Below are 25784 nucleotides of genomic sequence, written 5' to 3'. Positions count from 1 at the left end.
GTATATATCAATTTATTATAATAATAAAGTAATAAGTAATAGTATGTTATAAAATTTGATTATTTAAAATCAATTATTCAAATAATTCGATTAATATCGGTTTTGACGTTTAAAATGTTTTTTTTTTCACTTTTTTTTATTGCCTTTAATAGTTTAATGGATATTAAGTGCTTGCTTTTCTATTTTCCGAACCACTATTTTGCTGGTAGTTTGCCTACTTTCTGAGGCCGTGTAAAATTGCAACACGCTAGAGGCCGTCGAACTATAGTCCTTGAGCTCTTTTGCCCCATTGTATTTCCGTCATATATAGTATATACACTCACTCCACAATAAAACCGTCACTATATAAACAATGTCTAATGTCTGGTTAACCTTAAGAATATATTTTATCCATTTCGCCTATAGACAGTGAAACTAAATTTATATTATTATTAAAAAAAAATATTTTTAATTAGACAAACAAACTTTGTATATTAACCGGATTTTCTTATACAGTTTGTACATTCATATTATACATAACATTATGTATTTACGGACGGTATTTTATTTTATTGCTAAAATTATTATGAAATAAAATAAGTAATAACTTTCCACATTAATTAATGTAGCAAGTTAAATATTACCGTGAACCTGTTTTGAAGATTATTTTAAGATCGCTATTAGCATGTTTTCTCTTTTAATAATTTTTAGTGACCCGTGTAAACTTATTTAGGTAGTTATAAAAATTTAATTAAATATAATAAATTGAAAAGAAATCAATATTTAAGTAAATTTGTGCGATTAACAAAAAAACTATTACACGTTAGTCTTTAAGACATTATATAATACAAGTTGCTATCAACCGTTGAATTTAACTTTAGATGTAGCTTATATTATATGTAGGGTCTAAAATTGCACGAAATTACTTGTTATAAATATTTCAATATTATGAAAAATAATTTTAAATGAATTTCCTATACAACAACTATGGTTTTTATGATTGTAATAAATTATTACCGCTGAATAAAACAAATATCTTCATACAAATTATATAATTTAAATGTTAAATGCTAAACATTTTTTTACCTGTAACTTTTTAGGAAATGGACACTTTATAAATACATTGATAGCTATTTAAATAAAATTATAAAAACCAACATGAAGTCTTGTCGCCGAGACATTAGCTCTATCGTATACTAAGATGTATACTGTAATACATATTTTGTAAATGAAGTGTTAAATTTAAAATCAAATATTAATAACTTAAGATATAAAAAAATTAAATTTTTTCATTAATAGATTATTTCATGCAATTTATTTATACAATTTGTAAAAAAACAAACGGGCAAAATCTCTATCCGTCTAATTGCGTTGTCAGTTTAATGGCAACACGTCAAAGGATTTGGTTTTCCAAATTCAGTCCAAATACAATTGCTTGTTTTTTTCCATCTTGTACGATCCTGTTTAAGGTTCAACTACAAAATTTGATGACATCGAAATTCGTTGCGTTTTTCCTGGAAGAAGTCTCAGGCTGGCAACAAAAACTCAGCATAGCCGACCAAGTCATCAACTCGTGGTTCGAAGTGCAACGGACTTGGATGCATTTGGAATCGATTTTCATGAGCTCTGACGACATCCGCAACCAATTACCGGAAGACTCGGAGAGATTCATTCGCATCGATTCCGAATTTAAAGTGGGTTTTCACACCCGTTGTTTTTGTTTTTTGCGATATTTTTCTAACAACGACCGCTTTTCGCTTACACGTTTTGCCCAGGAGCTAATGGCAGACATGTCGAACACCCCAAAAGTCATCGAGGCCACCAACAAACCGGGTTTGAGCAAACATCTGGACAATTTGCACGGTCATTTGACGTTGTGCGAAAAGGCTTTGGCCGAGTACTTGGAAACAAAACGTCTTGCGTTTCCGAGGTTTTACTTCGTGTCGTCCGCTGATCTTTTGGACATTCTATCCAACGGAAACAATCCAAACTTAGTTGTTAGGTAAGTACCTAACGTTTGAAGCGACCCCTTAAGGGATTTTTTTTGTTGAAAATTAAACTACATATTGTCTGTTACGATGAAAAGAATGTTCTCAAATTTGTTTGGGTTTTATTTAAAATCATTTTTTGTCCACGGTCGTAAAAAGTATTTTAAGTTTTTTTCATGACACTTCTTTTTTATAGTTTTTTTGACCATCAAAAAAAAAAGAATAAAAATCAGTTTCTTATGGAAAATAATCTCGGCTTTCTAAAAAAAATATTTTTTTTTTGCGTAACAGATGTCATTAAAACAATAAGTTGTTTTTTTCGTGTTGCACAAAACTTAACAACTTTTCTAATATTTTTTTTCAGAAGCAATTATAATTTTACATTTGTTTATTTCAAACTTGGTTCTGTATAAAAACACTTAGAAAAACAAAACAAATAAGGTTTAATTTCATAGAACAGTCAAAAAACGAAAACATTATAAAAAATAGTTGAAATAATCATGTGTAAAAATAAGATAATTTTCCGTTTTTCGATTTTTCCATGAATTTTTGAAGTGTATAACTATTTTATTCAGAATCCTAACTTCTAAAGTGTTGGGTCGTATATAATTTTCATATAAAACAATGTTCGATTTTCACAATTCAGTCTAAATTTTAAAACTGCCCAATAATTTTGAACACACTGTTTTGGGGGGTCCACAAAAAACATTTTACTTGCTAAGCCCTCAACACGAAATTTTTAAATGTGGACGGGTAAGTATGATTTAGGTATAGCTACAAATGAATTAGAAAATATGAACAATCAGTGATTTCGAAATGTATGCGTAGTCGGTAGTCTTATTCGGGAAATTACATGTTATCATAACACACGCAGTTGAAAAATTGTTAGATAAAGTTTTAGTGTTTAAAATACAATTTTAAAGTGAAAGGCAAAAACGACATTCTAAAACGACATCATAATATTATTATGTATTTTCGGTTTTAAACAGTTATACTGTTATACAGTCATACTAACGGCAGTAAAAATAAAAAATTATGGAGATTTTTAAAAACAGTATAAGACATCTGAGTGTGATAAAATGTCAAAAATGAGTCCTCGCATAATTGTTAACTGTTATTTTAACACACACATTAGGTTCAATTGACATAATGAAACACTCTTGATACATAATTTTTTTTTAGTAAATTCAAAATGTTTAATACATATAGATAGATACGTCCTGTAAAAATTTCAGAATTTTTAGTTTGAACCCTAAAAATGTATAGGCTCTTAAACATTACACTTTTTAGTAAAATACCGAATTTTGATCATAAAAAAAAAGTCTCAAAAAAAAAATATGAATCAAGAGTAATCAAGATGTGTTAGAAATGTTGAATTTGTTTTTCAATTTTTAGCTACTTAAAAATTAGAAAAATAAATTGTTTAAGGATATTATGAAAAAGAATACTTAAATTACAATTGTTCAGTGAAAATTCCATTTCAATATCATATTTATTCATTAAGTAACGTGGTCGTTAACTTAAGGTGTTTTTACAATAAATTTACGGAATATAGCATCGCCTAAGTCCAACATTTTTTTGTTAAAATTTTTTTCCTTCACTTTTTCGATTTTATGGAATTATTTGCATAGGTTGTATAAGTTTAAGGTATTTAGAAAATCATCTCGCACACATATCAGGTGATTTTGCATGGAATGACCCAAATGATATTGTTTTTTTAATGAATTAATCAAACATTTAGACTTTTGGGTACGGTTAACGTTTTTGAGTATTTTTGTTTCAGGCATATGATTAAATTATTCGACTCCATAGCATCGTTGAAGTTTGTCGATGCGAAATCCACAGAAAAGAAAGTGGCCTCCGGAATGGATGCCAAGGACGGTGAATACGTTAAGTTTAACGAGGATTGCGATTGCAGCGGACCAGTATGTATAATATGTTAAAACTCCATTCACGTAATATGTCTAGACGAAGTTTGTCAGAATAAGGAAATTTCTAGAAACACTTATTATGTTAGCTAAGGCTGTAAGTTGGAGAAGGTATTCTTTGTATAAATTATAAAAAAGGACGTTTGATCATATCGTAACTATAAATACTATATATATAATAAAGTATATTCTATCACAAAATAAGCATACCATGTTTTACATAAATTATAAACTATCATACTTGTATATTCTATAAAAACTTAACCCTTTTAATAAATTTAAATAATAATATTCAATACCTACTGATCGCATGCAGCGTAATCCAGTCAAACAAATATTTTGATTTTTTTTCTATACATTATTTAAAGAAGTGTTGATAGATTAGTTTTACCTAATGGATTTTGCAAACAGAAATAAAATACAACAATAATGTTAGCCAAATCCGATTTTCTTTTATAGCACGTTTTATTATTATTTTTTTTTTTTGTAAAACACCTGTTGCTGAAAAACATTGCTTCATGACATTTCCAACACGCTTTTGTATACACTAAACTAAAACATGGACATTTTTTTATGTGAAATGAATATTGAATTGATACCAAAACAAAAATTATTTTTAGCAAATCTACAAAATGTTGTTTGTTTCAAAAAATAACCATCATGCTCAAATTATGATTTTTTCCATAAAAAACCATCGAGCCGTTTGTTTTCATTAAATTTTTCTACAGTCTACAGTTATTTTAGTAAGAAAATGATGGCATAGTATTAACAATTTCACAGACGTTAAACGAACATAATATTATTATAACTGTTTTATGTATACAGTATATTTTTAACATAAAACCGATATTCGAGAATAACAACTGTAACGGATGTAGTAAAATTATCAATTTTTTTTTTTAATAATAATACGCTTGTATTGTCTCTTCGAGTGGCTTTAAAATGTAATATATATTTGATTGTGTTAAGCTGAGGCCATAAAGATAGTACTACTGTAAAAAAAACTCGACTCGAGGTCGTTTGAAATGAAACTGCGCAATTCGAACACTATACTATGCACTTAACCAAGAATAGTTTCAAATTTCCATTTTTTTTTTGAACTATAAAATCTAATCGAGTTACTTATCCGTGTAATTGTCAACAAAAAACCGAAAATAGAATATTACTATTTAGCTGTTGACGCATTTATGTGGTTTGGACAAAAAATGGGTAAGTCAGACGGACCAGACGGACTTACTGGCCTTGGAGTAGATGATTTCAAGGCGACGGGGGTAACGAATGGGTAGAAGCAGACAATTAACACGGAAACGACGGTTGTTGTAACACATTGAATACTTAATGCTTTCCACTATTTGATATATTACACATTTAGTAAATAAAAAAAAAAAAATTGTCGGGTTTGATGGGGCCAGTTTAAATTTTTATCAATATAATTGTATATAATAGTCGAGTAAAATATCAAACCTCTTGGTCAGTTTAAAAATCCGATTTTTTATTTTATTTTATAAAAACAAAAAAATGTTAAAAATGATAATTCCCTTTAAATTTCGATTAGTTACTATAGATGCAATTTTTGTTGTACAATATTAAGTAGGTTTAAACCGAGTAGAGGTTTTTTTTTGAGATTTAATAGTTTTACATGGTATTTTATAATTTTTAAGCCTTCCAAAAACGTAAACAAAAATACAATTTTTTTTTTTTAATTTGTTCTTTTAACTATGGTAGGTAGGTATTTGTAATGGGTTCCACCTTACAAAGTTTATAGTTTATCGGTTGGAAAGTTTAGTTATCGATTCCGCATAACGTTCAGACGTGTCTGGGATATCAAAAAAACTAATGTACTATGTAGCACATTATAGTTAATAGTAATATTATGTTTCTATATTTGATAGGAGGCGGCCAAATAAAAAGTGAAAATTATTACAGCGCTTTAAAATTAATTCAATTTATACTAACGCACAGCACGTTTCTAAGTTGCAAATCCAAGGTGTTTTTTGATTATTTGTAATCTGAAGTTGTATTTATGCTATTACTATTATATTTTATACTAGTCTGACCGAAGATTTCTATAACATGTGCAATTTTTTCAATTAATTTGAAACACAGTTTTTCCTAGTCAGGTATTGCGATTTCTTTTAAATGTTTTCCCTAAAGAAAACATCAACAATTTGAAGCTGTTATATTTTGAATGTTTTGGCGGGTTTTAGTTTTTTTTAAACAAAATACAATGCTATCGACTTGCCAGCTGTTTAAATTTAGACTCCTGCATTGCTGGTAAAAGGCAATGCGCTCGATGTACTATACCACTCGTCTTGAGTGTGTGAATCCATTAGAGGTTAACGATCCCGTTTCGTTCCCATTCGCAACACTATTTTAGGACTTTTGATGTATTCTTTTTCTATATTATGCGTAAAAGTGTAAGCCTACACGGTTCACTTTAAGCCGTCTTAACATTAAAAAAAAAAAATTAAGTCCTTCCAAAAATCGGAGAAACCCCAAAATTTTACTCACTCACTTTATACCAAATTTCGTCGTTTTCCATGAGACGCGCTAAGTGTTGCTTAATTTCATCCGGGTTTTATTATTTTTAAATAGAAATATTCTTGATGGATATTCGTTAGTAGTGAACTCGCATTTGTCGCCTTCAAAAGTCTACTAAGATTTTTGAATTGAACGAGTTACAGTTATTAATACTAAAACTTCACACGGCTCAGCCTTATTGGAATACAAGTTCATAACATTGTTAAGTTGACAGCTGATAAAAAATGTATTGAAACTTATAACGTTTTGACTTAATGATTTTATTCTACGCCGAAAATAAAAATCACTGTCTATTTCAAGTTAGTCGTGAATTTGCATAGCTAAATAGAAATGCTATTGTATAAAATATATAAATAAAACAATTAAACGCGTTGTGCTCAGTCTTAAGAGTACCTCCTTTTATTCAGATTTATTTTGTTTATTTATACTACTAGAATGAGTGACTTGCAAAAATCTATAAAATAAAGTATTTTATGATGATTAAAAGACCATCTATATTATACTATTTAACATAGGTAAAAGGAGGATGTGATCTTTTAATATATTATTTGATAGGCGTACTAAGTAAATGTTTATTGGCAACAGACTAATGTTTAACGGCCAAAACTATTTTAACTTTGATGCAGTAAGACTTTAAAAAAAAATCATTAGAATGACATTTAAATTGAATCGCCATTTATGAAATCAAAGTACCCACATACAGTACCTAGATATAAATATTACTATTTTATTTTAGGTACATTATGATATACGTGTCCTTGGTTGTATTGTGTAATAACTAATACAAAAAACCGATAACTATATTACAAAATAACAACTAGCATGGTTGGAAAATCTGTGTTAAATAAATAAAAATGGTATACAATTTCCTTCAAATTTAGTTATGCATGTTGAATGATAGATTTAATAAATTTGTATTAATATGTTATAAAACAATTTTTTTTTGGAAATTTACATTAGCTGGTATTGAAATAATACCAACTGATTCAACAATATGTAAGAATAACCATATATTTGTATATATTTTCAATAATTAACAATATAATTGAAATAATTGTCATGCATGTATTAAAATATATATATTTCTGTAAAAAAAAAACTGAAGGTAAATTTTTTGTCCTTGACCAAACAAAATTGTTTTATCATTTGAAGAATATTTACCATCTATGCTTGCTTCGAACATAATAAGCAAGTAGTAACAATATATGTTTACAAAAAAAAACGGTGATATGATATGTGGATGGCCTCCATCCAGTGATAGAACCCGACGTAAAAAAAAATAATTTTTTATAATAGATCTCCATTATTATTCCAGTTAACAATTATTAAAGAATCACATTCAAGAAAACGCTTCGATGCGAATCTGTGGATACTGGACCCTACTTTAGTAATTTCTTACTGTGCTGGTTGAAATTGTGCTAGTTTATACAGTGTTGGTTTGAACTGTGCTAGATTCTTCATTATTTTTTATTATGGATTATTATTTCCTGAATCGCATCAAAGCATTTGATTTTGGTAATATGATAATCAGATTAAAAAATGTATATGAAACAACTTTGCTAAATTCTTCTGTACTGATTTATAGTGTGTTGGTTTAAACTGTGCTAGTTTAGGCAGTGCTTGCTTTAAAATGTGCTGGGTTTTTTTTTTGGTAAAAAAAACTTTAGGAAAAATTTAACATGATTTCAAATACCATAGTTTTTATGAAATTTACTTATTATTTTTTTCATTTATACAGAGTTATTAATTTAACTTAGACACTTAGAAATAACAGTAATTTTCTTGTTTATCATTTATATAAACATAGTTTTCTTAGTTTTTTCACAATATAAGAATTACCAACAGGTCATTTAAAATATTTAGTACCTAAGTTATAGTAAATTAAAAAAAAAATTATAAACTAGTTATATCCGTTACTATATGGAAAATAAAATCTGTAGTCACATAATATTTTTTATCAAAGAAATCCAAAAAATCAGAATACACGTTTATAAACGCACATAATAATATCTGAAAAGTGATTTATATTTTTTACCATTTACAGTTTCGTATATTTAAATGTAATTTCCACGATAAAGAAAATAATATGTTGCGATTAGTTTTCTTACTAGACCTACTTTTTCTTGTAGCAAGGTCAAAATTTAAAAGTTTACCCCTTCAAGTTCAAGAAAAACATCTAAAAAATGGAAGAAAATCTATAAGAAATTTATAGAGAACTCTGACCTCTTCGACTATGCCCCGTCCCTAGTATGCGCTGACCCTACTGTGCTGTTTTTTATTTTTAATTATACAGTGTAAGGTTAAAATACCCAAAATCAAAAAAACACCAAAATTGTATTTTATGATTGTTTATAGCTTGTAAAAATTATGAATACTCTACTCAGTACAGATAATAATTATTATTCATTTTCAGGTAGAAAAATGGCTGAACAGAGTACAGGCGATGATGCGCGAAACGATAAGACAAAATTTCCTAGAAAGTACAATATCCTACGAGGAAAAACCAAGGGAACAATGGCTTTTCGACTACCCGGCACAAGTATCGTTGTGCGGCACTCAGATTTGGTGGACGACCGAAGTGAATATAGCTTTTGCTCGGCTAGAAGAGGGCTACGAAAACGCTTTAAAAGATTATCAGCGAAAACAGGTAAGTCCAGACGACACCGTAGCTTTCTGAGGTATATCATTCACACTTACTTCGTGTTGTATAGATATCCCAACTTAACACGTTAATTTCGCTCTTGCTGGGAGAGTTGACAAAACAAGACAGACAGAAAATTATGACCATTTGCACTATCGACGTACATTCCAGAGACGTCGTCGCCAGATTGATTCAGTCTAAAATAGACAACGTTCTCGCTTTCCAATGGCAATCTCAACTCCGGCATAGGTACCGACGTTTTAGCCGAAATGATAACTTATGATAACGATACCTTATGTTTTCATACTGGATAGGTGGGACGATAAAGAAAAAGACTGTTTTGCCAATATCTGCGATGCCCAATTTCGGTATAGTCACGAGTACTTGGGGAATACCCCGCGTTTGGTTATCACTCCTTTGACGGATAGATGTTACATAACACTTACACAGGTATAGCTTTTGGCTTTAACGTGTGCCTCTGTTGAGTCCCTTACTAATTATAATGCTGGTGTTTTGTCATTTTAGTCGTTACACTTAATAATGGGTGGTGGCCCGGCCGGACCAGCCGGCACCGGTAAAACGGAAACGACAAAGGACTTGGGACGGGCTCTTGGAGTGATGGTGTACGTGTTCAACTGCTCGGAGCAAATGGACTATAAGGTCAGACGTTTAAAATAAATCTGAAGAGCTTAAACTGAACGGGAGACGAACATTTTACTGAACTTTAGAGCTACATTTTGTATTTGACGTAGTAGTAGTTGGTTTTTTCTGAGAGAATTGAAAAGAATTTCTTTTGAGGGTGGGAGGAAGTGAAGATCATATCATCATAGCGCCGTCATAAACGAAATTGTCGTTTTCAGTCTTGTGGGAATATTTACAAAGGATTAGCTCAAACTGGGGCTTGGGGTTGTTTTGACGAATTTAATAGAATATCGGTCGAAGTGTTGTCCGTCGTCGCCGTTCAAGTAAAATCAATTCAGGTGAATATGACGAAATAATATTAGTATAGGTACTTTCACTATTGGATAAACTTAATATGACTGTTTTTTTTTTGAGATTAGGATGCTATAAAAGAAAAAGCTTTGACATTCAATTTTATGGGTGAAGTTATTAGCCTGATACCGTCTGTTGGCATTTTTATAACCATGAATCCAGGATACGCCGGCCGAACTGAGTTGCCAGAAAATCTAAAAGCTCTGTTCAGGCTAGTATAGAAAATCGTTTGAGTCGCATTTTTTTTAGATTTATATTGTTGTAGTTATGATGAAATGTGCTATATTTTAGGCCGTGCGCTATGGTAGTGCCAGATTTCGAATTGATCTGCGAGATAATGCTGGTGGCCGAAGGATTCCAAGAAGCGAAAATTCTCGCCCGAAAGTTTATAACGTTGTACACACTTTGCAAAGAACTACTTTCTAAACAAGACCATTATGATTGGGGATTACGTGCCATCAAATCGGTGTTGGTTGTCGCTGGTTCCCTTAAGGTTTGTTCGATGAAACCATCTAGCGAGTAGTTTAGCCAGACGATACATCTATTGCATTTCAGAGAGGCGATCCTGGACGTATCGAAGAAGAAGTGTTGATGAGAGCGTTGAGAGACTTTAACGTACCGAAAATTATCAGCGACGACGTCCCGGTGTTCATGGGATTGATCGGTGACCTGTTCCCTTCGTTAGACGTACCCCGTAAGAGGGACCAAGATTTTGAAAAAACCGTAAAACAAGCGGCTGTCGATTTACTGTTGCAACCCGAGGAAAATTTTATATTAAAAGTACGCGTTATTCTTTCAATGGTCTGACCACTTACATTGGTTAAACACTTTTTTTGGCGTTACAGGTTGTACAGTTAGAAGAGCTTTTGGAAGTCCGGCATTCGGTGTTCGTTGTGGGAAACGCGGGCACTGGTAAGACCCAAGTGTGGAAAACGTTGTTTAAAACCTATCAGAATATCAAACGAAAACCGATTTACAACGATTTAAATCCAAAAGCCGTGACTAACGATGAGTTATTCGGGGTCATTAATCCAGCTACCCGTGAATGGAAAGACGGTAAAATATATTAAACTAATGCCCAACGTTCAATAGGAATTAGCTGTTGCTATAATTTCCTCATATTGGTATATTTAGTTAAACAAATTGCAAAAATTAACACAACATGTGTTTAAAAAATGTCTACTAAAATAATCCATAGTCATAATAATAAATATACCTACAAATTATCGTTTTGACTTTAGATTTTACAAAAAATTGCCTGTATTTAATAGAAGGTATATAACGTACATTAAATAAATTGAAAAATTACAATTTACAATTTTGAACTAATAAAAAACTATGTGTACATGATTAATATTATTTTTAGGTTTGTTTTCTGTGATAATGAGAGAACAGGCTAATGTAGCCAACACACATCCTAAATGGATAATTTTAGACGGTGATATTGACCCGATGTGGATCGAATCATTAAACACGGTGATGGACGACAACAAGGTCAGTTGTGCTAAACAAACCCTTACGAAATCCCAACTTGTACACGGTGGTCGTTTTCCTTATGTTTAGATATTGACGTTGGCCAGTAATGAACGCATTGCGCTGACGCCATCGATGAGACTCATTTTCGAAATATCCAATTTGCGAACAGCTACCCCGGCAACGGTATCGCGGGCGGGCATACTGTACTTGAATCCTCAAGATTTGGGATGGAATCCGTAAATGAATTTAAAATACTATCATTTGTTTGCTAGTCACTATATTTTGTGAACGTCTTGGGCTTGCAGCTACGTAACGAGTTGGATTGAAACAAGAGAACATGCGGTGGAGAAGAGCAATCTGGTCATACTTTTTGACAAGTATATACCGCCCTGTTTGGAAAATATCCGGAATAGATTTAAGAAGATCATACCGATAGCGGAAATGGCGCACATACAAATGTTGTGTTATCTGCTCGAGTGCATCTTGGTGCCAGCCAACACGCCAGTGGACTGTCCAAAAGACTGGTACGAACTGTACTTTACGTTTGCGTGCATATGGTCTTTTGGAGCGGCGATATACCAAGAACAGGTTTTTATAGTTTGCTTATTTTAAGTTTCCCACCGATGTTCATCCATACCGACAATATACTTTACCTAGGAAGTCATCATTCATTTTAGAGACCTCTTACACCACCAAACATCGGTTACTGGCGGTTCGTTTAATACAATGAACCGCCCGAGGCTCATTGGAAACTTATAAATAAATACATATTTGATGAAAGTATAAATATATCAACAATGATAATAATCGGAATACTGTATATAATAATACACAATACTGTTTTTGAAATTGAAACTAGACTTACTCTGGACTGTAGAAGGCAATGATCGAAGAGTTTATTAGAAACCTTTAAATTAATCGAAATAGTTCTTCAGGAAGCTTAAATATTAGTATCTGTCTAAATGGTATTTTTGTAGAGCTTGATAAGCAATATATTACTGAAGAGACCAATTCCTAGTTACTTTAACGTTCATTGAGAGTTCAATGGACCCTAGTGGTCTTTCAAACACAAAACTATAGTTGGATCATTAAATTTCACGATTGTTAAACGTATTTATTTATTGTTTAATTCAGCATAAATCTACTTAAATAGTATATTGTTAGAGGTTTTAATTTTTACTGAATACTGAGTAAATCATTGTACTTCGCAACCTGTCAATAATCAACCACTATATTTTTCTCCTATAACCTATACAGGTTGTAGATTATAAAGTGGAATTTTCTAAATGGTGGGTAGCCGAATTCAAAACAATAAAGTATCCGTCTCAGGGCACCGTATTTGACTACTTTATCGACACCGAGACTAAAGAATTTTTACCCTGGTCGCATATTATTCCGAAGTTTGAGCTGGACTCAGATCTACCACTACAGGTAAAGTTCTAGTAATATAGTATTATATTTTTATTGACTCGCTGAATTTTTTTTTTGTTAACTAATATACATTGAATTGGATTTCTAAACCTAGAACGTTTTGGTGCACACGCCTGAATCAATCAGGACTCGGTATTTCGTCGACTTACTTATGGACCGTAAACATCCGGTCATGTTAGTAGGAAGCGCCGGATGCGGTAAAACGGTACTAGTCAACGAAAAGCTGACCAGACTTTCAGAAAACTACGCGGTGACCAATATACCGTTTAACTATTACACTACTTCAGGTGTGTACTGTTTTCAAAGGTCACTTTGAGTCTAAGTAATTGATCATGGTTTGTTTTGAACTAAAGAAATGCTGCAAAAGATACTGGAAAAGCCGTTGGAGAAAAAAGCCGGTAGAAATTACGGGCCCCCTGGAAATAAATCATTGGTTTACTTTTTGGATGACATGAATATGCCTGAGGTATTTGAAAATTTAACTGAACTTATTTATCTATTTTAATTTATGCGATTTCCATTTAAATAATAAAATATACTGCAAAGTACGTATCGACGACCCATTTTTATTTTTAAACTTCTTACACTCAGGTGGATTGTTATGGAACAGTGCAACCGCATACCTTGATTCGACAGCATTTGGATTACGGTCATTGGTACGATCGAACAAAATTATCATTGAAAGATATACATAATTGTCAGTACGTGTCTTGTATGAATCCAACAGCCGGTAGTTTTACGATAAACCCACGACTTCAACGACACTTTTGTGTCATTGCAGTAAGGTAAGTAACGGCTCCAAGTTGTTTACATAGGTTAAGATAGGTAGTTCTCCGAAATTAAAAAATCAGCATGTCATTGTTTTTTCATACATAATATTTAAAGTAGCGCGTTTTAAATCAGCGTTTGGCATTTAACATGTGTGTCATTAATTATGTAATTATTACAAATATAATTACTATTGGTAATGAAGTGTCAATTTGCATTGTGTGTAGTTTTCCGGGCACTGAATCGTTAACGATAATATATTCTTCGATCCTGAGTCAACATTTTGGAAATTCCGAGTATCGGATACCACAAGTAGCGTCGAAATTATCCGACAACGTGATAGAAGCAACAATCTGGCTGCACAACAAAGCCAGTTCATTTTTTCTACCCACCGCGAACAAATTTCATTATATTTTCAATTTAAGAGATTTGTCCAATGTTTTTCAAGTATTAACAACATTAAACAAATCGTCGATCACCTCGAGATTGTATTTAATATACATAATTGTTGCAATAGGGATTACTGTTTAGCACTGGAGAATGTCTCGCCTGTCCGGCAGACCTGATGCGCTTGTGGATGCACGAATGTCAAAGGGTGTACTCGGACAAACTGGTGGATGAAAAAGATTCGGACGCGTTTTCTAAAATGCAGACGGACGCTTTAAAAAAGTTTTTCGACGTAAGTGGACGACTTCACAGCGGATTTCGTTAAGTGAAATAGCATTTTTTAGCAATTGAATTATTGCTTTTGTAACAGGAAATAGATGAGTGTACGGTTTTCGAAAAACCAAATATTTACTGTCATTTCGCCCAAGGCATCGGCGAGCCCAAATACATTTCTGTCAGGAGTTGGTCGAATCTTACAAGATTATTGGAAGAAGCTCTAAACCTATATAATGACTTGGTTGCAGCTATGAATTTGGTGTTGTTTGAGGACGCTATGATGCACGTGTGCAGGTATTAACCGTATTGAAAACGTAGAACTCGTGCAGTATGTACAGTTGCATTTCTTTCTAGGATCAATCGAATACTAGAGTCACCTCGCGGGAGTTGTTTGTTGGTCGGAGTCGGTGGCAGTGGTAAACAGTGTTTGGCCCGTTTGGCGGCGTTTATTTCAAGTTTAGAAGTGGCTCAGATACAGCTGCGCAAAGGCTACGGTCTGCTGGATCTAAAAGTGAGAGCATCGGTGTTTGCGCGCTACACAAGCTAAACCATCAATATATTTTAGATGGAGCTGTCTAGTTTGTACATGAAATCCGGATTAAAAAATGTAGGCATTGTGTTTCTGATGACCGACGCTCAAGTTCCGTCCGAATCGTTTTTAGTGCTGATCAACGATATGTTATCGTCAGGGGAAATACCTGAGTTGTTCCCAGACGACGAAGTCGAAAATATCATAGCTGGTGTTCGGAATGAAGTAAGTATAAAAGTTCAACAAACAAATTACCTACAATTCTAAAAACCTCGAACTTTTTTCGAAGATATTTTTAAATAAATGAGCAGGTTTGGTGAGTATTTCCTTTTTAGCAGTAAAACCCATTGCAAATCAATACAACGGGATGTTTAAAAAAGTCATCACTGTTAAACACACACTCATAACATACTTTTTTATAAAAAAAGGTGTAATAAAACAACTGAGGTACTTCATCTTTAATTTAAACCAATTGCCCCAATTTAATAATGAATACCACTTTTAATCTTATTATTTACTTCCAATCCGTTATCACATTCAATGTTACCGATGACTGCCACTTTATACTTTTTGATTTATTATTAATACTAAATTCCATTTCTTACACGTGTAACACACACAAACACAGCCAATTATAAAATAGGATTGCATGTTTAGGTCAAAGGCGCTGGACTGTTAGATACACGTGAAAACTGTTGGAAGTTTTTCATTGATCGAGTCAGAAGACAATTAAAAATCGTACTTTGTTTTTCTCCGGTCGGTTCGGTGTTACGGGTTCGTTCCAGAAAATTCCCTGCACTAGTGAACTGCACGTCTATCAATTGGTTTCACGAATGGCCACAACAAGCACTCATGTCCGTCTCTAATCAATTTTTGTCAGAACTCGAAGTGTTGCCGGTAATAATTAGTAGCAAAAATGTTATTTGATTAAAAACTTGTCGTTGTTCCTAGGAAAACTTCAGAGAATCCATTGCCAAGTTTATGGCGTATGTACACACTCAAGTGAACGCTATATCTCGAGTTTATTTACAAAGTGATCGCCGATACAACTACACGACGCCCAAGTCATTTTTAGAGCAGATATCTCTTTATTCAAAGCTGCTCAGACAAAAATCAGCCGAGTTGGCCAGTAAAATAAATCGTCTTGAAAACGGTTTAGAAAAACTTAAGAGCACTGCCAATCAGGTAGGTTAAAACATATTGACAACCCACATTCGTACGGCTAATAGATCGTAGGTCGTATTAAAACTATAGACAAAACTGTTGCATTGATTTCACATAAAATTATCTATACAAACATAACTATAGATGGTTAAAATGTATTGATTATTGAATTTCTACTAATATTTAAAATGTTTGATATGATTTAATCAGGTGGATAACTTAAAAGCAAAACTGGCGATTCAAGAAATTGAACTGAAGATAAAAAATGATGCAGCAGATAAACTAATACAAATCGTCGGTATAGAAACAGAGAAAGTTTCTAAAGAAAAAGCTTTTGGTATAGTTAACATTAAATTTGTTTAAGGCAACCACTGTTCCTTTTTAAATGTATTTTAATATCTTATTCCCCTATTTAATAGCTGATGACGAAGAAAAGAAAGTATGTTCCATCGCGATAGAAGTAAAAAAAAAACAGCAAGACTGCGAAGAAGATCTTGTTAAAGCAGAACCAGCTCTTCTCGCTGCACAAGTTTGTATTGAACAGATAAATTCGTTCAGCTTTGCTTAATTTACATTTTCAACATTCTTAAGAGGCCACTGCGTCTACAATTTTTTATTTAAAAAATATGGTCGCAAAGATCAGATTTTATGGTTTAGTGGTTTGATATATTTGATTGGAGTTAATGTATTTGCTTATGAAACTATGATACATCACACAAATTATCAAAGTAGTAAAACCAAAGATTAATTTTTCCAGCGTATTATATATTTGAACCTAACATACGAGTGCATTACAAGTGCAATTTGTGTTTGTATTTTCAGGATGCTTTGAATACTCTGAACAAGTCAAATTTGACAGAATTAAAATCATTTGGTTCACCCCCGGTGTTGTAACTAATGTTACAGCTGCTGTTATGGTACTGTTGGCGCAAAATGGTAAAATTCCAAAAGACCGTAGCTGGAAAGCTGCTAAAGTAATTAATGAATCATAATTCGTACTATTTTATACAGAAGAAAAAAATGTTTATTCAAATTATATTTAGTTTAAACTGTCGCAAATTTCAATGTAACCAAATGTTTATTTTAGATAATGATGGCCAAAGTAGACAGTTTTCTTGATCAGTTAATCAATTATGACAAAGAAAACATCCATCCCGAAGTGACGAAAGCAATTAAACCATATTTAAAGGATCCTGAGTTTGAACCCGAATTTGTGAGAACCAAGTCAGCCGCTGCTGCAGGTTATATCATATTTTCTAGAACAATACAAATCCATTTAATTTACGTTTGAAATATTTAATTTTTGTAATGTCTTAGGACTTTGTGCTTGGGTAATAAACATAGTCAAATTTTACGAAGTCTACTGCGATGTGGAGCCAAAAAGATTGGCTCTAGCTCAAGCTAATACAGAATTGGCTCAAGCCCAAGATAAATTAGCTGTCATAAAGAAAAAAGTCGCTGTATGTACCTTCCGTGTTTGAATATTAATTTATTCAATATAATATTGTTATTATCACAATTACATTGTACTTTTTAAATTACCTTAGTCTTTAGAGGAGCAGTTATCGAAATTGACAGCAGATTTTGAACAAGCCACTTCTGAGAAGTTACACTGTCAACAAGAGGCGGACGCCACGAATAAGACAATTGCACTAGCCAACCGTCTGATTGGTGGTTTGGGTTCTGAAAATGTTCGTTGGGCAGAAGCTGTTGCCTGGTAAACAATGTAAAATTGTCTCTAAACGTACAAGAACACACAAACTTATGTTATGATAAATAAAGATATATGCACTTTTAGTTTTCGATAAACATTTTTTTCCATTTAATCCCATAAACACACGTTAGTCACTGTCTCTTATTCCTTACATACATAATTAAATATAAAATTAATATTATTTACTACGGACAAACTTTAACTATGCTCCTTTTTTATTTCATTCCTCATATCTTCTTTACCACTTCCTTGTTCACTCTTCTATAAAATTTACCAAATCTTTTCAGCATAGTTTTCTATTATTCACACAAATGTAAAAATATAGTACATAATATGCCATTTTACGGATAAAAATGTTATAGCTTTATGCAGCAAAGTACGACACTACCTGGAGATGTTTTATTGATAACAGCGTTTATATCTTATGTCGGTTGTTTTACAAAACACTACAGACAAGAACTTTTGCACAAAATATGGACTCCTTATGTGAAATCGTTAGACGTACGTTAGCGTCACCTAACAATATGTATATCAAACAGTTAACTCTATGTAAAATTGCAGCCTTCGGTGCCGATTACTGAGGGGTTAGATCCGTTGACTTTGTTGACCGACGACACACAAATAGCGATCTGGAACAACGAAGGACTCCCAAGTGACCGGATGTCTACAGAAAACGCAACTATACTTACAAATTCCGACAGATGGCCGCTTATGATTGATCCTCAAGTAACACAAAATTAGCTGAACCGTTACTTTTGCTTTTATTTGTAGAGTTTTTATTGAAATTATATATATTTGTAAAAAGTTACAAGGCGTTAAGTGGATAAAACAGAAATATGGTGACAGCTTAATCGTGTTGAGACTGGGACAAAAAGGATCTATGGATGAACTAGAAAAGAGCATAACTTCAGGGCGAACAGTATTGCTTGAAAATATAGAAGAAAATTTAGATCCGGTGTTAGATTCATTACTCGGTCGTAATCTTATCAAAAAAGGAAAGTAAGTTTTAAAATATGATGCACTACAACGTCCTTATTTTTATGTATGGGGTTTTGTTAACTGAACGTCCCCACGGTTCGACGCAGAGCAATTAAGATGGGCGATAAAGAAGTAGAATACAACCTCGACTTCCGCTTGTTACTTCACACAAAATTGGCAAATCCTCATTACAAGCCCGAAATGCAAGCTCAAACGACGCTGATTAATTTCACAGTGACCAGAGATGGTTTGGAGGATCAGTTGTTAGCCGAAGTCGTCAAAGCCGAACGACCCGACTTGGAACAGCTTAAAGTATTTAAACGGCGCACTTAGATGCAATCTTAAATTCGATAAAATAATTGTATTGCGGTCAGAACGCTTGCGACGTACTTATTTTTATAATATTTCTCTAGGCTGAATTGACGAAACAGCAAAACGATTTTAAGATCATGCTTAAAAAGTTAGAAGACGATTTACTCTCAAGGTTGTCATCGGCCGGAGGTCAGTAGAATATATCATTATTTATTTGTACTTAAATGCTACTTGGAAATTCTAAACATAACGCTTAGCCGCATAGCTATATTCTACCAATTTCTTTTTCTAGACAATATACTTAGCGACACCGCACTAGTGGAAAATTTGGAAACGACAAAACGGACGGCGGCCGAGATACAGCAGAAAGTAGCTGAAGCTAAGATCACTTCGGAAAAAATTGACGAAGCCAGAGAACATTACAGGCCAGCAGCTGCAAGAGCTAGCCTACTATATTTCATTCTCAACGAACTCAATACAATTAACCCAGTTTATCAATTTTCGCTAAAGGTAACTTGGTCAACAGAAAAAACTGTGCTACATTATTATATAAAATTGCCATATTTTAAATTTACAATTGTAGAGCACTCGTTTGGGTATTTAGATGTACCTGGTTACTAGTAGGCTCAAATTTAGAATTATGGAGCCATTAGAGTACATACAATTATTTATGACATATTCTGAAGGTTGTCAACCAATGAACGATTCTTTCAATGATACTGACCTAATGTTATTATTTAATTTCTAGGCGTTCTGCGTGGTCTTCCACAATGCAATTGAAAAGTCTCAACCAGCAGACGACGTTGCCAAACGAGTTATCAATTTGATCGACTGTATCACTTATTTTGTTTTTGTGTACACGTCCAGAGGACTTTTTGAATGCGATAAGTTAATATTTGCTTCGCAGATGACGTTCCAAGTAAGTGTTCTCTATTCGAGGTGAGTACATTGAATTTATGCATTCAACTGCGTACGTTGTACCAGATACTGTTGATGAGCGAAGAAATAATGCCACAAGATTTGGATTTCTTTTTGCGATTCCCCACGGCTCAACACATCAGCAGCCCCGTAGACTTTCTGTCGAATTCTAGTTGGTCTGGTATAAGGAGTTTGTCCAGCAAAGACGAATTTAGGTAAGTATCCTGAAAGATACGAATAGGGTTTTAGGTTTAATTGCATGAAAAAGAACGAGAAACATTTTTACGCGTTACAGAAATTTGGACAGAGACATTGAAACTTCGTCGAAGAGATGGAAAAAGTTTATTGAATCGGACTGCCCAGAGCGTGAAAAATTTCCTCAAGAATGGAAAAACAAAGTATCTCTGCAAAGACTAATGATGATGAGAGCGCTGAGACCCGACCGAATGACCTACGCCATGTCGTTAGTGTAGACGTTTTGTTTTTAATGTAACCTTACCTGTCCAACCATTATATTATCTGTTAAGAGCGTTCATCGAAGAAAAACTCGGTGCCAAATACGTGGAAGGAAGGAGCATCGATTTTGCCAAGTCGTTTGAGGAAACGTCTCCGACTACACCGATTTTTTTTATACTTTCGCCTGGAGTAAACCCGCTGAAAGTAATTAAAATAATAGAAAAAAACATCACATTTTACATTGTTTTGTTTTGCAATGACAAATTGTGAGACCGATATAGTTATGTTATATGTTATATAATCATAGTGTTGGGCTATATACAAACATAATTAACATACACATGATAAGTGTAGCAAATATGATAATTTTAAAATTAATACGCTGTAGGGGAGAATACTGAAAAATAATAGACTGTAATAGTCTGAGTGTGTTATGAGCCACGTGTGGGGGAAATGAAAAGTAATGTTAATGTCATTGAAACATACGTGGACGGACACTTTAAGTGAATTCCAGGGAGTAGGATGATGGATAATCTATAATAAATATTTAATTAGAAAGATACAAGGGAAAAAATTCAAAAATTAATTTTTAGCTTAAATTACTATTTGTAGGATGTCGAAGATTTAGGACATAAGCTTGGAATTTCGACAAATCAAAAAAATTTTCACAACGTATCCCTAGGACAGGGCCAAGAAATTGTCGCGGAAAACGCAATGGAAATATCAGCGTCTGAAGGCCATTGGGTTGTTCTTCAGGTACAATACATGAACGTTAAACCTATTAGATGGATTATGGTTTTTTAATGTATCTTATGCTTACAATACAACTGTGTGCTTCTATTTTTTATAGAACATACATTTGGTAAAAAAATGGTTGCCTACTCTTGAAAAGAAAATGGAATTACTTGGCGACGTAGCAAATTCAGCGTACAGATTATTTTTAAGCGCTGAACCGGCTGCGACGCCTTCAGCACACATCATACCTCAAGTATGTTCATAAAATAATTTTTTTTTCCTAAAAACCCTGTTCTTCGACGAACAAACAATCTTAATTTCTATTTTCTTTTTTTCCCTAACCCCATCTCCTAATATTTATAATTTACCATATTATTGTATCTTTTAAACAATTTCCTGACCAAAATCCTAAGCAAACTTATGTACACAAAAAATCCGTAATAAATGTGTAAATACCATTAGTTAATTTTTTACTAACATTAATTTTAGCTGTAGTAACAATATAATATGTACAATATTCCTTAATTAAAAGTTTAAACATAGCAGTACTATTAGTACTAATCATTTAAATTTGATTATATTATTTCGAAATGATACATATTTAGAACTGTTGGGCTATCATGTTTTTTCAAATGTAATAAAAGAAAAAAAAATTGTCTCTTATTGATTTTGAAGTACAATTTATAAATATATCTAATATCCTTTTTTAAATCTTCCTAACTATGGAATATGATTATAAACTTTTATTTTTCAGGGCATTTTAGAGTCTTGTATTAAAATAACTAACGAGCCTCCGACAGGCATGCAGGCAAACTTACATAAAGCGTTAGACAATTTCAACCAAGAAACTTTAGAAATGTCCTCCAAGGAAGCCGAATTCAAAGCCATACTTTTTTCACTATGCTATTTCCACGCTGTAGTGGCAGAACGCAGAAAATTCGGGGCACAAGGATGGAACAAAGTTTATCCGTTTAACGTCGGTAAGTATATATACGTGACATAAGTGTACGCTGTACTACTATTATAACGTCGAGTTATCGTGCAGGGGATTTAAACATCAGCGTCAGTGTGCTGTTCAACTACTTGGAAGCCAACAACAAAGTGCCTTGGGAAGATCTCCGTTATCTTTTCGGTGAAATCATGTACGGTGGTCATATAACGGACGATTGGGATAGAAAACTGTGTATATCATATTTAGAGGAATTTATGCAACCGGACTTGGTAATATTCGAAAATTTCTATAATATCGACTTTGCTGAAATCTAAATATATTAAATAGTTTAACTGTGAAAATAAATATACATGTATATATATGTATCATTCAACTTAAATAATGTTAACATGAACGGTTATCGTTTTGTGCATGACGTCCTATCTTACCAGTTATCATAATGAGATAATTTCATTGTGAGACATTCATATTCTCTGAAAGTATTTAAAATGTATTTTAAAACGTATTGATTTTAATTAGTCACCTCTTAGTGTATTGGCAGCTCTTTGTACCGTTTTTGCTGTAATGCCACACAGGTTGATGGTGATCTCCATTTAGCTCCCGCGTTCCCAGCGCCTCCGAACACGGACTACCAGGGATACCACACTTATATCGACGAAGTGTTGCCCTCTGAGAGTCCAGTACTTTATGGTTTACATCCGAATGCTGAAATCGGGTTTATGAGTACAACGTCGGAAAACCTATTCCGTACCGTATTTGAAATGCAGCCAAGAGAAGCCGGCGCTGTTGGTGGCACTAACGTCACCAGGGAAGATAAAGTAAATACATATAAGCATATTGCCATTGGTAGAACATAGTTTTGACGAAACGTGACTTTATTAACTAGCTTTAGAAGTGCTGTTTGGTTGAAATAATAACACTACTAATTACTGTGAACTAAATTTTAGATTTTATATATTGATATTGTTTTGTACAATATTTATTCGTGTGTACAGGTGAAACAGTTGGTTGACGAAACATTAGAGAAACTTCCAGAGGAATTTAATATTAACGAGATGATGAGCAAAGTGGAAGAAAGAACACCATATGTTATTGTCGCTTTTCAAGAGTGCCAGAGAATGAATTTCCTTACGAGCGAGATGAAACGGTCATTGAAAGAACTGGAACTAGGCCTAAAGGTATGTCGAGTACCTAAAAATAACTGCGTGCACTGCCAGTCACTCAACTATAAGTCTTTCAGGGAGAGCTGACAATTACTTCGGACATGGAAAATCTGGAAAATGCTCTGTTTCTAGATCAGATTCCATCGGTATGGCTGGATAGGGCGTATCCTTCACTGTTGGGCCTTGGATCGTGGTTTGCCGATCTCTTGCTTCGCATCAGAGAATTAGAAACGTGGACCACAGATTTCGTTGTAAGACTATTCGATTGGAACGAGTCCGAATATTTTTTAGAATTAGTGGATCATATTCTATATCATATTACATTTTGTAGGTACCTACTTCGGTTTGGCTGTCGGGGTTTTTTAACCCTCAGTCGTTTTTGACGGCAATCATGCAGAGCACAGCCAGGAAACACGAACTGCCCCTAGACAAGATGTGTCTGCAGTGTGACGTAACGAAGAAACATAAAGAAGATTTTAGGTATTGCAACAATTCTCAGTGTTTTTATTTCATTTAAACAATATATATATATATACATTTTGTTTTCTGTAAAATTAAGTGGAGCGGCCAGAGACGGTGCTTATATTCACGGGCTTTTTGTGGAAGGTGCAAGATGGGATATCATGCAGGGTGTCATTATGGAATCCAAACTCAAAGAGCTATTCCCACAAATGCCTGTAATCAACGTTCGGGTGAGTGCATAAAATCATATACTTTTGGTAAAATTTTGAAAAACGAAAATAGTACTTCCGCTCAAAAGATGGGAAAAGGATGATTAATCTTCATAATACGGTATCACGCGGGCAGATTGCATACAACTTACAAATATGGATGGTCGAAATCAATGATTTATATTTTTTCAGGCTATCACTCAAGATAAACAAGATTCTCGCAGTGTATACGAATGTCCAGTGTATAAAACCAGAACGAGAGGTCCTACTTACGTGTGGACGTTCAACTTAAAGAGTAAAGACAAGTCGTCAAAATGGACACTTGCCGGGGTAGCATTATTGTTACAACTATAAAAATTATTCTAATTTCATCGTTGAAATTAGATATAGGTTATATGACGTTTAGGTACATAGCTATTCCTGCATAATACAATCGAGTAGGTATATTATATTGAAAATATATTACCATTGGTTATACATGCTACAGACAGATCACTGCTATAGAAAATACGCTGCTCGGTATTTTACCGTCGGTAGAGGGCGATAAAGGAATAATTGAAATTAATCAAAACGACGACGGCGGGCGATAACTGAACGCAATGGGAGTTGTGCGAAATCACGAAATAATAGAATAATAATACTACATTTAAACAAAAGTTACCTAGTTAAAAATACTCACCAGAATCCACAGATTGTTTTAGTTTTATTTCATCAAAATCCATTCTGTAGTTTTACCCTTTCAATGCTAAGTTTTTTTTCTCTAAAATACCCACCTCCGATGAATTAATTTGATTTTTTTTTTTAATATTCTCAAATGATAAATTCAGTTGCATTGGACCATATGTTGAAAAACAAATTTTTGACTTGATATTTAAGTTTTAAGCTTAGTTTTACATTGGCGCAAATTTTTGGGGGCTTTGGGAGACTTAGCTTATTCAAAATGTAATCAAGTTTCCCCCATATCAAATCCTCGTCAAGGGTCACAAGCGTTTTTTGGAAGGACACTTAAGTGATTTAATTCCCCTAAAAGTATTTCGGCTATTGAATGTACATTGCGACACTAGCGATTAGAATGATCATACTAACTACGCAATAGCAACGCATTAAAGCGGCATACGATTTTTAAGCGCAGCATATTATTTTTTATTGCAGCTATCTATTGTAATTTGTATGTATCATGAATACTATACGATGCTATATGTTATTATATTGAAATGTCTTTTTAAATATACACGTTTTAACATAATATAGACAACGTTATGATTTTATCGTTGCAGCGGTGTAACTATTATGCATACACAACACCCCTCGAAACCACAAATACTTGTACTAACCTTTTTTTATAGAAAATACATAAAATGTATTTGTTTTAGTTGGTAGTACATAATGCAATAAACATAGGTAATATAAAATAACAAAAAATAGACATAATTGCACATGTTAGTTGGTTTTATTAGCTATAAAAATGTTTCAATGAAAAATTACTCTACTAGAAAAACGTTCACGGGTTTAAAATGTTTGTTAAAATGCTCAGCTAAGAAGGTATTCGTTTATATAAGAATGTGTTGGTTTAATATTTTAAACTCCAGTCCGGACCAACAATATGTCTTTATTTGTTAGGTGTAGATCATAAATACATAGAAGTAGACGGCACAAACTTTAGATGCATAAAAGGTGAAACCGGTGGCTGCCATATTGGAAAAAGAAGTCTTCTGTTTTCCTTGTAGGAAGTTACCAGAACTGGTTATAAGATTGCTGAGAGAACTGATAAAGGTTAAGTGATA

At 33.1% G+C, this 25784-nt stretch overlaps 1 protein-coding gene across 1 annotated transcript in view; it reads left to right on the top strand.

Annotated features, from left to right (window-relative positions):
* The window catches only part of LOC126844215 (dynein beta chain, ciliary-like), a 45759-nt gene extending 20572 nt beyond the window's left edge, over positions 1–25187 (top strand). Inside the window, 53 exon segments of the mRNA XM_050582215.1 lie at positions 1449–1673; positions 1755–1981; positions 3751–3892; positions 8850–9083; positions 9148–9326; positions 9392–9527; positions 9603–9737; positions 9938–10057; positions 10139–10281; positions 10362–10563; positions 10626–10850; positions 10916–11126; positions 11437–11564; positions 11634–11782; positions 11852–12134; positions 12804–12977; positions 13072–13264; positions 13331–13443; positions 13569–13762; positions 13973–14192; positions 14263–14424; positions 14503–14702; positions 14763–14919; positions 14974–15162; positions 15595–15834; positions 15889–16122; positions 16312–16438; positions 16521–16630; positions 16924–16984; positions 16987–17075; positions 17189–17342; positions 17419–17561; positions 17649–17818; positions 18178–18316; positions 18377–18541; positions 18621–18814; positions 18901–19105; positions 19207–19294; positions 19398–19615; positions 19854–20024; positions 20090–20238; positions 20319–20486; positions 20551–20683; positions 21092–21235; positions 21330–21467; positions 21969–22194; positions 22260–22435; positions 22742–22984; positions 23162–23344; positions 23407–23580; positions 23661–23809; positions 23889–24021; positions 24193–25187. Coding sequence (XP_050438172.1) covers positions 1449–1673; positions 1755–1981; positions 3751–3892; positions 8850–9083; positions 9148–9326; positions 9392–9527; positions 9603–9737; positions 9938–10057; positions 10139–10281; positions 10362–10563; positions 10626–10850; positions 10916–11126; positions 11437–11564; positions 11634–11782; positions 11852–12134; positions 12804–12977; positions 13072–13264; positions 13331–13443; positions 13569–13762; positions 13973–14192; positions 14263–14424; positions 14503–14702; positions 14763–14919; positions 14974–15162; positions 15595–15834; positions 15889–16122; positions 16312–16438; positions 16521–16630; positions 16924–16984; positions 16987–17075; positions 17189–17342; positions 17419–17561; positions 17649–17818; positions 18178–18316; positions 18377–18541; positions 18621–18814; positions 18901–19105; positions 19207–19294; positions 19398–19615; positions 19854–20024; positions 20090–20238; positions 20319–20486; positions 20551–20683; positions 21092–21235; positions 21330–21467; positions 21969–22194; positions 22260–22435; positions 22742–22984; positions 23162–23344; positions 23407–23580; positions 23661–23809; positions 23889–24021; positions 24193–24354 — 9027 coding nt within the window. The 3' untranslated portion in view covers positions 24355–25187.
* The last annotated feature ends 597 nt before the right edge of the window (positions 25188–25784 follow it).

This window comes from Adelges cooleyi, unplaced genomic scaffold (genome assembly GCF_023614345.1).
Source record: "Adelges cooleyi isolate 19-005CV unplaced genomic scaffold, UGA_ACOO_1.1 ACOO_flye_CR_arks_rails_tigmint_CR_PRNA_651, whole genome shotgun sequence".
Lineage (NCBI taxonomy): Eukaryota > Metazoa > Arthropoda > Insecta > Hemiptera > Adelgidae > Adelges > Adelges cooleyi.
Note: the sequence above shows the minus strand (reverse complement) of the source record. Positions and strands in the feature narration are given on the sequence as shown.